The following is a 12,500-nucleotide window of genomic DNA, read 5'->3' on the forward strand; positions in this document are numbered from 1 at the left end:
TATGCAAACTGCAGTGGGTCCATGGAGGCTGGCAGTGAAGATGTGATGAAGTCTCTGACTAGCTTTTCAGAGCACTTCATCACGACCGATGTGAGGGCGACAGGACGGTAGTCATTGAGGTTGGAGGGTCGAGGTTTCTTCAGGACGGGGACGATGGTGGATCGCTTGAAGCTGGACGGGACGAGCGTCAGGGAGAGATTGAAGATGTCGGTGAATACCCGGGCTAGCTGACCTGCGCAGGCTTTGAGGACCCTCCCGCAGATACCGTCTGGTCCCACCGCCTTCCTGGTATTCACCCTTTTAAACACTCTCCTCACGTCACTCTCTGTGATGATGAGAGGGCGCTGCTCTATTCTAATTCCTCCCAAAGGGCTGCGATTATACAGTCTGTGGTTTTGATGGGGCTGAGGTCAGGCCTCTGTGTAGGCCACTAGAGGTCCTCTACACCAGACTCATCAAACCAGGTGTGTATGGACCTCACTTTGGGTACAGGAGCAGTTGGAAACAACTGTGTAAAATGTCTTTGTATGCTGTAGCATTAACGGTACTTTTCAGTGGAACAGCCCCAGACCATTATCCCTCTCCACTCACTTTACAGTTGACATTATGTATTTCAGTAAGTAGTGCTCTCCTGGCATCCCCAAAGCCTCAGAGCTTTGTGCCACTCCATCTGGAGTTTACCTTTAGGCATAGTGACTTTAGGCTTGGGTGCAGCTCTCTAGGTGGTTCAGCATTCAGCAGCCCGGTTCGGTAAGTTTGGCCGGTCTACTGCCTCATGGCTGCACTGCTGCTAAAAGCTTCTATTTCACAACAATAGCACTTACAGTTGACTGGGGAAGCTCTAGCAGGGCAAGTATGTCTCAAGCCGACTGAAGTGTAGAAAAACTGGCATCCTGTGACTGTCACATTTAAAGTCACTGCCAGTGTTTGTCTATGGAGAACTCATATAGAATTAAGCACAGAACCATAACTGTTAACAATGGTTGTGGGTGAAACACCTGAACTCAATAATTAGAAAGTGTGTCCATATACCTTTGGCCATGTAGTGTAATTAAAAAAAAGTGTGATTCCCCCCCCCCCTCCAATGTGCTAATATAGACCATAACAGGTATGATATTTCGGGAGGTAGAGGAGTTCTGCATTTGCACAAAAGGGAATTAAGCTCCTTTGTCAATGCAAGTGGCGACATCTAGTGGACAACGTTGAGAGGGGCTTAAAGCGCTGAGTTCAGAGTAATGTGCTTTAGGAATCACAGGTATGAAGATCTAATTTTTAATTGCTAGTAGACTTTAGCAGAAATTACCCATGTAATAACTGAACTTCCTCTTGGACATGAACGAAGGTTAACAAGTAATCCATACTTCTTGTACAAGTCATATCATAGAAACTGTATAGACCGATTTCATACAGAAATGTAAAGAAATTTTATTTTGAATATATTAATTTTATATATTTCATAGTGCCTAAATATGTACTTTTCTTGTCTGACACTGTTTCATTTTTCTCTGCTATGCTCTCATGGCAATATAAATGGTGTCATTCATCTGAGCAGCAGACAAAGCTGTCCATTGAATTCTTATACATAGATAAATTAGTGTTCAATTACATCTTTGCTTGCGTCATTTATATTTCTTGATGGTGATACTGACATGAACTGTCTGATATTGATAGGGGTTATCTAGGGGAAAATTCTCCAGTGAAATTCTTGACAGTTTAAAATCACCCATCATGGCACATTTTCTTGTCTGTATTCCCATTTACCCCCTCTGGAGTTGCTGCTCGTCTGGTTTTCAACCAAACTGTCCAATTTTTTTTTACATTTTTTTTTTATAAACAATATTCTCCAGAACTGTGAGGGGTTAAACAAGCAATACATTTTAATGTAATTTTAGGCCAATCAGAAATCAGCATGCAAAGTCAATGTACATGTGGAAGACACATTAGTGGTGAGTCTAATGGAACAGGACTGTCCAGTTTTGTCTTATTGAAAGGGTGGCAACCGTGCCTGCCTCTCTTTTAATTCACACGCTGCCTCGATTTGGTGAGACGCATTTCAAATCTAATTTCATATAAATCATACACTATTCTTTCATTTTGTGAGCTTATGTGGCAGCACGAACACCACCAGCATTCTTTTGTAGAGTTTCTGTAAAGAGGTAATGGAGCAGGCACACTGCCCAAGAGCAGATGGAAAGAGAAACCTTATGAAAATTGTGTTTCTATGAACACCATTTCCTTTATGGTACGGCTTGGGGGGGGGGGGGGGAGAGACTTCAAATCTTATGAATGCCGAACATGTTATATCCCATATTATAGTTTACATCAGCATTTTAATATAGCCTACGTAATGTTACTGGCTCACATATTTAAACCAGACCGTGACCTTGGAATTTTTTGCTATGTATTTAATTTACATATCATAAATAAAACGTTTTTATTCTAACGCTATACTCTAAGCGACAGGTTTTAATTAAGTGAGATCAATATTAATGTTAATATTAATTGCCTGTATAGGAACTCTTTCGTAGTGTTGAGACACCCCCTAGTGGTGATTAAAAAGAATGACTAGGAAAAGGGGGCGGTGACGAGAAGAGAGGAGGAAAAAAAAACATGGCTCAGAAAAAAAAAATCAAACGTTCTTCCTGGAAAATCTCCGAACCCGCCACAACTTCGCCACATGACATTTCGGAAAGAAAATGCGACTCTGCAGAACAAGAACAGGCCCAAATTTCATTCAGTAGCTGCCATTAACCAATATTTAATTATTTATATAAGAATACACGATATGCAGAATTCGCTAATCTAATTTCACGTCGTTTGAAGTGCACACGACCGCAGGTAAATTCCTGTTACTATGGGCTGCTGTAGCGACAGATTTCCACATCGCTGACTCCCACTCGCTTCCCGTACACCAGTTAAGAGTAACTATGATCTCACCAGTTTCCATATTACTGGCAAGAGAGATCAACTTTTTAGATCTACTCATATCGAAACTGGCCGTTAGCTCCGAGGGTACTTGCCATCTATATATTAAATGCTGCATAATGTAGTCTTGTAGCCTTTAAGCACATGCAGATGGCGGTTAAGTGAAAATGGGAGGGAGTTGTGCAAGTGGTATTAATCCACGCGCTCTTTACCAGACTCACAAATGTCGCTGCATATCTACCACACAGTATTACATGGCATCCTTTCAGAAGGCAAACCCTTAAAAAACTGCAACCTACTGTACATTCTGGCGCTACGCTACTGTTAAAGTACAGAAAGTCACCGCCTTACCTGGTAATCCACGAAGGTTTGAACTGGGAGGTGGCTGCTTGCTTCTTCTCATCGTAAAAAAAAATACTACAAGATCAAAAATGTAACTGCGCAGTTTGTTCTCTCGCGCTCACACGCAGCTCAGATCCTGAACATATTTAAACTCAGAATGCTGGATTTGAATGTGGATCTTACATTGTCGATAATAACGCGGGACTGTACGCGCAGTTATATTAGGAAACCGCTGTAATCGGTGATGAGAACGTTTAACGTGGCTACAAACAGCGCCCAAAACGTTCCAGTGTTTTCCCAAGAAAAGGCCCTCATCATGCACAAATACTTCGCTACGGGTCCACGAACTAATATCTTGTTTGCAAAAGAGTGCACATCAGTTATTAAAATAATAAGTCCATGACCATGCCACTGTAGAGGTGAGCACGTTTCGAGTCACGCATGCATGTCCACGAACGGTGAAGCACGTCAGACGTGAATATCTTACTGCTCCAAGCGCCTGGGTCTCCGCGGCGCAGACGGGTTGGAAATTGCGCAGTTTTAATTCCGTATTGCATCGCCTTCACGCTCCTCTCCCGTTCCTTGATCTTTGAGTGAAGATCCCCGCTTCCTCCTCCCTCTACCAAGCAGGTTATTTTCGGTGGACGAGTCTCGCACTGCCCCGCCTCTCTTCTCAAGGGGACACACTTAGACTTCCCAAAATTCCAGGATTGCTCCATTCTTTCCCGGGCAGCTGGAAAAACATTCACTGACACGCGGTAAATTACGGTCCGCTAAAGTTAAGGTTTCTCCAATTGCTAGAACGTAAATTATGTCTAGTTATGACTGATATTATGAGTTGATTTACTATCGTGGCCATCTATAAACAGATTATTGTGCAGAATAACGGGAAGGTTTCGGCTGATGCTTTGAATTTCCAGTTCAGTGCTCTTGGAATATCTGCGACAGCAGATTTACAGTTAACTGAATGACCAGATTTCATATATATAAACTAGCTAATTGTTAAGGAACACTAATGAAACTACTATGATAATCTTTTATGTACATTTGTTGATTTTTTTTTCATTATCATCAACTCATACAAAGTGCTTATATGGTTAACAGGACTGAGCTCAAGAAATCCCAAGGCTGCTGAAAGGGAATCACGTTCATTTGGATCTGTCTCTCACACTTCCCTCCTAGACCTCCGTGTGGCCTGAATGGATCTGAGGTGGGAACATTCAACAACTGTAATGAATAATCCCAGGGGACTTCATCCTCTATTTGGCGACTCAAAAGATGTTGTTCCCTCCCTTTTTCCTCTTGCGTCCATTAAAAAAAAATCTGAAGTACTTTGAGCAACTACAATAGCGCCTTGGAGGCCCAATTTAAATTTGAATTCAACATGTTGCTATGAGCGCCCCAACAACCAGTTGGTGGTTCACGTTGACTCAGACCTGCAGCCCACTACAGAGCCCTTTACAGTGGGGAGGAAGTCTCGCTCTTTCAGACAAGCGGGACTGTGTGAATGCAGCCTTGAATCGAGCCCCCCCCTCGCCCACACACCCTCTGCCTCTCTCCTTTCCTCACAACTATTCTTCACTTTCACTTTTTCTGGACTCCCTCTTGTTTTCTTCCCTCTCAAGAATTCACCCCAACCCATGCAGGACCTAAACACTGTCCCAAGAACTTTAGTGTCTTTTTCAATTTCTCTCTCTTTCTGTTAGACTGTTGACAGTGAATGGGATAGTCTTGTAATAAGTTTCTGAAAACGTTTCAGATAAATATTTGCTCCTAAAACATGGTTGTTACCTATATATTTAATGTATGAAATATAAGTTTCTTTAATAAATTGATCCGTTTTTGTGAACTTTTTCTGATTGAATCCATGTTTAATTTTCAACAGCAAATGTTAACTGAATTTATGAATATACTGAAGTATTTAAAAACATTTGTCTTTAAACATGTTAAATACAATACATAAACTTATGTCAAAATTTCTGAACAAAAGTATAGTCCTAGTGTGCAACACATATGAACTAGAGTGCGTTGTCTCTCTAGTTGTCCAGACTCATGAGCAGTGCTGTTCCTCTCTTGGTCCAGTGATCATAAGGCACAGCTCCTGATTTAAGATCCACTGCCACTACAAATGAAGGGCCTCCAGCCCCTCCTGAGCGCACAGGGAAGTAGTAGCAGGGACAAGAGTACATATCTAAACACACACACACACACACACACACACACACACACACAACAGTTACACAGGATAAATGTAACATGTCAATGAGTAGTGAGAATATGGCAGTGAGAATATTAAAACTGAGGGATGGGAGAAGTATACAAGGTGTACGTGTCTGTACTTTTGGCAATTTTCTTGCGGTTCTCCACTGGTCTGAAGTGGATGGTGGGCATGGGGCAGACCAGCTGCATGGGCTCTACCTCGGCCAGACAGGAGTTCTTCTTATCCCAGCCAGCCCCCTCTAGATACAGGCCACGAATAAACACACCATCCTGCAGCACAGAGAAACATCATGTACCTCCGCTCCATCAACTAGACACACAGTAAAATGTTTACAGGAGTTATAAAAATGTCAGAACTGCAACATTCAGAATAAAACATCAGAAGCTCTATGGCATATGTTGGTAAACGTGTATCGATACTTGTAACCTTATATTTGCCGTCGGATACCCAAAGGCGCCTCTCTGCTAAAATTGAGTATCAGGAATGATTTGCAATTTAAAGCTCTCTGGTTCCTTACCACCGTCTATCTGTTTATAGTCACAGCAAACATATATTTGTGCAGAACATGTGACACATTTTACTGCAAAGAAAAGAATCTGCACTTCTGCACTTCTGAGCAACTAAGTTACCAACAATGTATGTGTGTGTGTGTGTGTGTGTGTGTGTGTGTGTGTGTGTGTGTGTGTGTGTGTGTGTGTGTGTGTGTGTGTGTGTGTGTGTGTGTGTGTATACAGCTCCGGAAAAAAATAAGAGAGACCACTACAAAATTATCAGTTTCTCTAGTTTTACAAGTGATGGGTATGTGTTTGACCAGGCTGAGCAGTTTTGTTTTATTCTATAAACTACTGGCAACATTTCTTCCAAATTCCAGATAAAAATATTGTATTTTAGAGCATGTTTTTTAATGAAAATTACTAATATTCAAAATAACAAAACAGTTACAGAAATTTCAGGCCACAAATAATGCAAAGAAAACAAGCTCATATTCATTTATAAACCATACAGTACTAATATTTCAACTTAGGATGAGTCACGAAATCAATATTTGGTGGAATAACCCTGATTTTTAATCACGACTTTCATGCGTCTTGGCATGCTTTCCACCAGTCTTTCACATTACTGTTGGGTAACATTACGCCAGTCCTGGCACAGAAATTCCAGGAGCTTGGCTTTATTTGATGGGTTGTGACCATCCATCTTCCTCTTGATCACATTCCAGAGGTTTTCAATGGGGTTTAGGTCTGGAGATTGGGCTGGCCATGATAGGGTCTTGATCTGGTGGTCCCTCATCCACACCTGGCTGTGTGACATGGAGCACCCCCAGATCATCACCGATCCTGCACCAAATTTCACAGTGGGTGCGAGATACTCTGGCTTCTAGGGCTCTCCAGGTATCCGTCTAACCATTACACAACCAAGTGTTGGACAAAGCTGAAAATTGCACTCATGAGAGAAGATGACCTAGTAGATGACAGTCCAATCCTTACAGTCTTTCACAAACTTCAGTCTGGCTCTTCTTTGCTTCTCATTGATGAAGGGCTTTTTTCTAGATTTGCACGACTTCAGCCCTGCCTCCAGAAGCCTATTTCGAACTGTCCTCGCTGTGCAATTCACTCCAGTGGCTGCATGCCATTCTTTTTGTAGGTCACTTGATGTTATCTTACAGTTGTTAAGTGACATTCAAATGAGGTGGTGATCATCACGGTCAGTAGAGAGTCGTTTTCCACTTCTGCCAGTCTGTAGCTGATGTTGTCCCATGTGTTTGCTGCTTGACCTTGTTCTTATGAACCATAGTTTTTGACATTTTCAAGATAGAAGCAACCTGACTCTCACTGTATCCCTCTGCCAGTAAAGCTACAATTGAACCTTTCTTTTCAACTCCTTTGGCATGGTCTGTAGCTGTGTTTTGACTGCACTTACTTTTTGGGTAGTCCTAGCATTGCTTTTCCCATCCAGCTGGTTCTATAACAAGAGAATAGTGATGACAGCAGCAGTGGTTTTTATACTGTTGCTCGTTAGAATAGGATTTTGTTAAGGTGATCACATATTCAGCATCTCATTAAGTAGAATGATGTGTGTCTGTGAAGGAATTGAACAAATACTTGAATGGAAGGGCTGCTGTACATGTAGAGATGCTGATTTAAGAACAAAAATTGGAGTGGTCTCTTCTTTTTTTTTTTTTCCAGAGCTGTATATATAGCAAACTGCTATGAAGTGGAACAAACTTGCCAATTGCAGGAGTTTTGGAAAACAATGATAATTGTAATTGTCTTACATTGTTCAGGGTGGCCAACTGACTATGTTGATAAATCCATATATATATATATATATATATAAATCCATATATATATATATATATATATATATATATATATATATATATATATATATATATATATATATATAGGGTGGACCTTTGGGGAAATGAATCCCCATAATTTGCATAAATACTACCTGTATCGCACTCTGTTTGATCTCCCCCTATCCTGTTAGTTACACACACACACACACACACACACACACACACACACACACACACACACACACACACACACACACACATACACATACACACACACTACAGCTTTATTAGGTACAACTCAAATATCTAATCACCCATTCACAAGGCAGCAATTCAAGGCATTTTAGGCATGTAGACATGGTCAAAGCAATCTTCAAAACGAGTATCAGAAAGGGGACGAAAGGTGATTTAAGTGACTCAGAACATGACATAGTTGTTGGTGATAAATGGGTTGGTCTGAATATTACAGAACAAGCTGATCTACTCAGATATTCATGCACATACATCACTAAGGCTTACAGGAAATTGTCAGAAAATGCATAAGTACAGCTCCACCAAAGCCAGAGACTGAACAATACTGGAAATGTTGGAGAAGGAGGCATCACGCAACAACAGAAGAAGAAGCTGACTGCTCTCCATGAGTGCAGCACAAATCAAGCAGCTGCTAATGCAGCTGCAGACGCAGACTGAAGACCCAACTGTTTTTGGATTATTTAAATGAGGAGCCAAGCCAGAGCAGACTAACCTGTGCACCACCTGGATCTAATACAAGAAAGCCTATGATTCAATGCCCCACGCATGGATACTGGAATGCTTTAGGCTGTATAACATCAACAGGACTCCAGGAGCCTTCATCAAGAAGTCAATGGGGCTGCAGAAGACAACCCTATAGGCCAACTTCAAACCAAAAGCAAGAGCCACCATCAAGTGTAGAATTTACCAAGGAGATGCTCTGTCCCTGCTGCTGTTCTGCATAGGCCTGAACCCCCTCAGTGAGATCATCACCAAGAGTGGCCACAGGTACCGGCTGTTGAATCACTGCTGCTGGAGCATTGCTGCTCCTCAATCAGCAACATCCTGTACATGGATGACTTCAAGCCAGAAGTGAACAAGACATTGACTCACTAATTCTTCTCAGCAGGATATACAGCAACAGCATCGGAATGTCATTTGGACTGGATAAGTGTGGTCGTATGGTTACAAGGAGAGGGAAGGTGGCTAGAACAGAGGGGCTCGCACTACCACAGGTTAATATAACATGTTGAGGACAGCTACAAGTAACCTTGGAATCCCACAAAGCAAATGTGAATCATGAAGAAGCTACAAAGAAAAGCAGATTCAGACAAATACCTATAAAAAGTGAGGCAAGTCCTGTGAAGTCAGCTGAATGGGAAAAACAAGATCCGACCTATCAGGTAGACCGCTGGCATAATAAGATGGCTTAAGAGGTAGTTAGAATCCACTGACAAAGAAACTCCTCACAATGCATGGAGGGTATCATCCCAAATCCAGCACTCTGAGACTGTACACTAAGCAGAAGGAGTGGGGCTGCGGACTAGTGAGTGTCAGAGTCACTATCCAGGATGAAACACCCAAGATCCAGGAATATACCAAGATAATGTTCCCAAGTGACAAAGTGCTTAAGTGAGTACCTGAGACAGTAGAAACCCGAGGAGGATGGAAATGAGGAGGAACAGGGACCATCATGGGAGGAAAAAAACGTGCATGGTATGTACCATTGACAGACAGTGGAATTGGCTGACATGGCGAAATCCTAGCAGTGGCTGGAAAAGGCTAGATTGAAAGACAGCACAGAGGCACTAATCATGGTAGCACAGGAACAAGCACTAAACACGAGATCAGTAGAGGCTGGGATCTACCACACCAGGCAGGACCCCATATGCAGGCTGTGCAAAGATGCCCCTGAGACAATCCAGCACATAACAGCAGGATGCGAGATGCTAGCAGGCAGTGTGTAAATGGAACACCATAATCACGTGGCTGGCGTAGTGTACAGAAACATCTGTGCTGAATACAGGCTGGAACTTCCTAGGTCTAAGTGGGATATACCCCCAAAGATGGTGGAAAATGACCGTGCTAAGATTCTGTGGCTAACCAACCACATATTGTAGTGGTTGATAAACAGCAGAAGAGTGATAGCAACATCAGGAAAAAGAAACACGAGAAGCTCGAGAAATATCAAGGACTGAAGGAAGAGATAGAAAACATGTGGTGGGTGACGGCAACTGTGTTCCTGTGGTAATCGGAGCACTAGGGGCTGTAACCCCCAAAGTGGGAGAATGGCTCCAAGAGATACCAAGAACAACATCCGAGATCTCAGACCAGAAGAGTGCAGTCCTGGGAAAAGCTAAGATAATACGCAGGATGCTCAGGCTCCCAGGCCTCTGGTAGAGGACCTGAGCTTGATGGAAAAAAGATCGCCTGGAGGGTGAGTGGGTAATTTTATACATACATGCATATATATATGAGAGAGAGAGAGAGAGAGAGAGAGAGAGAGAGAGAGAGAGAGAGAGAGAGAGAGAGAGAGAAATTCAAATTTGTAGTGAGTAACACAAAGTTTATGGAGAAACAGGATAACATTTCGGACAAATGTGCAAGCAAATTGGAATCTTGTTCAGACATGCAGCTAGGTTGTCTGTAAACTTGGGTGGTTTGAAAGCTGTTACTCAAAAATATGAAAAAAAGAACTCTAATATGTTTTTGCTCATACCTACAATATTTTAGCTGATTTATTACAATAAATCTCTTTTTGTTTAAATTACATTTAGAAGAGTCAATTGGATTCACTGTATTAAACTAATATTTAAGATGGGAATTTAATGTAAGGATTTAATACTTTCAGCACTTTCTTTTCAGTGAACAGTACCAATTCTTCTCTTAAAGATACAAAATACTTGAGACAATAGAGAATGAAACAACACTGAATATACTGAAGAATATGTGGGATTACACAAGGCCACATTGGACACTCCATGTGACTGTTCTGAAGCACCACTCTTTCACCACTCCTTTACTTGAGAGCTAATAGCTGCTCTTTGTAGAACGGCTTCAAGATGCTAAAAGGTGTATTTTCTTGAAATACTTAAAATATATAACATGAAAACAAATCTGGGAAACAAGTATTTTTTTCAATAACATAAGCAGAAAAGATATGAGAATGGTTAGACTACTCATCAACACGCCAAAATTTATGTCAGAATCAGAAGTATAAATACTTGAGTGAGTATCAGTCAGTCTTTCTTTATCAGCCAAAGCAAAGACAATTTAATCACACCTGACAATTGAATTACAGCAACATCACATTGTGTTGTGAGCCAAATTTATTTAACCCATTTTTCATCCCCCTCGTTGCACATTTTTTGCACCTCCAAAATTAAAAATCTGATATCCCCCCCCAACACACACACACACACACACACACACACACACACACACACACAAACTAGAGAAGCAAATTAGTCATGAAATAAATCTGGTGAGAATGCTAATGTTAGCTTTAAAATAACTGTAGCTTGTTCTGAGATGCCATACATGTTAAATGGAGAGTCTGGCACAGTCCATATCTGCACTGGAGTAAATTAGTATGCTGGCCGGCCATTTGTCTGAACAGATAAGAGTAAATTTACTTGATGATGTTGACATTAGCCTGCTAGCTAAACAAGTGAATGTGAAAGGTTACAAGAACTTAACATTATAACTGTACCCCTATATAACCCTCCAACTCTTTTCTCAGTGCAGGATTCAGAAAGTGTGATATTAGCTAGTATGTAAAGAACATGACATGATCCTTTATATTATACTTTATATTGTGGAGGTAATACCTAGTGCCTTTTGTTCAGATACAATAATTCTTTAAAAATAAATTGTGCAATAAACAGTTGATTTATTTAGTTTGGTGGAATTTTGTATTTGTGTTTATGATTAGTGGTTAAAAATGAGTGCAAACAGCTCAAGTGATTCAGTGCAACTGGATGACACAAAGCATTACCATAAACTATAAAGGCTTAATAGAAGACAAAGACAGGAGCCTCTCTTTGGTATCGGGCGTATGTTGGTGATATATTTCAGTTTCTGATAAATAATTCAGAGTAAGTCTGTAATTTATACAATTTTATTTGTCATCTATGCTGGTTTTATGAAACTATTTGATTTGTAAACACATTTGAATCTGATCTCTGTTGCAATTAAATTACTGAGAACCCTTCAAATGACAAGATACACTGATCGCACATTTTTCCCATCTGTCCCTTCTGAGCCTCTGACTCAGAAAGAGACATAATAAAGAAAGCAAAATACTGTACCAGATCTTATTAGAGCAGTGATTAACAACAGTATTTACCTTGGCAGAGGACAGTAGGGTCCTAATGGAATGAGATGAGCTTTGGTTACTCACCTTGGGAGGGAAAAGCAAGTTGTTGTCATCTACTGCAGAAACAATAAACTCCCAAGAAAGCGTGTCCACAGACACCTGCAGAACAAAGAGTCATTTATCATTCTTTAAAGACCTTACTAGACTCATCATTTTTATGTCAACTTTAATTTCTACTTTTCTTGAATATTTCTTTGTCTCTCAATTCCTTATAGATGGCTGATGTTAATATTTTCCAGCCTGCCCCAAAGCTGTTGTACTTGCTGGCTGTTTGGCATTCCACATCTGTGTGTGTGTGTGTGTGTGTGTGTGTGTGAGAG

The 12,500-nt window shown here is 41.0% G+C and overlaps 2 protein-coding genes across 3 annotated transcripts in view; both read right to left on the minus strand.

The window, feature by feature from the left end:
- kdm6ba (lysine (K)-specific demethylase 6B, a) overlaps nucleotides 1-3,871 on the minus strand; it is a 72,917-nt gene extending 69,046 nt beyond the window's left edge. For both annotated transcript variants that reach the window (XM_035536562.1, XM_035536560.1), the window contains exon 1: nucleotides 3,277-3,871. The gene's annotated coding sequence lies outside the window, so the exon portion shown is untranslated. The remainder of the gene's footprint in view (nucleotides 1-3,276) is intronic.
- Nucleotides 3,872-5,131: 1,260 nt separating this feature from the next.
- Nucleotides 5,132-12,500, minus strand: part of dnah2 (dynein, axonemal, heavy chain 2) — a 104,486-nt gene continuing 97,117 nt past the window's right edge. The window contains exons 86-88 of the mRNA XM_035519901.1: nucleotides 12,205-12,279; nucleotides 5,607-5,757; nucleotides 5,132-5,458 (exon numbers count right to left, since the gene is read on the minus strand). Of these exons, the coding sequence (XP_035375794.1) occupies nucleotides 5,304-5,458; nucleotides 5,607-5,757; nucleotides 12,205-12,279 (381 nt within the window). The 3' untranslated portion in view covers nucleotides 5,132-5,303. The remainder of the gene's footprint in view (nucleotides 5,459-5,606; nucleotides 5,758-12,204; nucleotides 12,280-12,500) is intronic.

Source organism: Electrophorus electricus, chromosome 19 (assembly GCF_013358815.1).
Source record: "Electrophorus electricus isolate fEleEle1 chromosome 19, fEleEle1.pri, whole genome shotgun sequence".
Taxonomy (NCBI): domain Eukaryota; kingdom Metazoa; phylum Chordata; class Actinopteri; order Gymnotiformes; family Gymnotidae; genus Electrophorus; species Electrophorus electricus.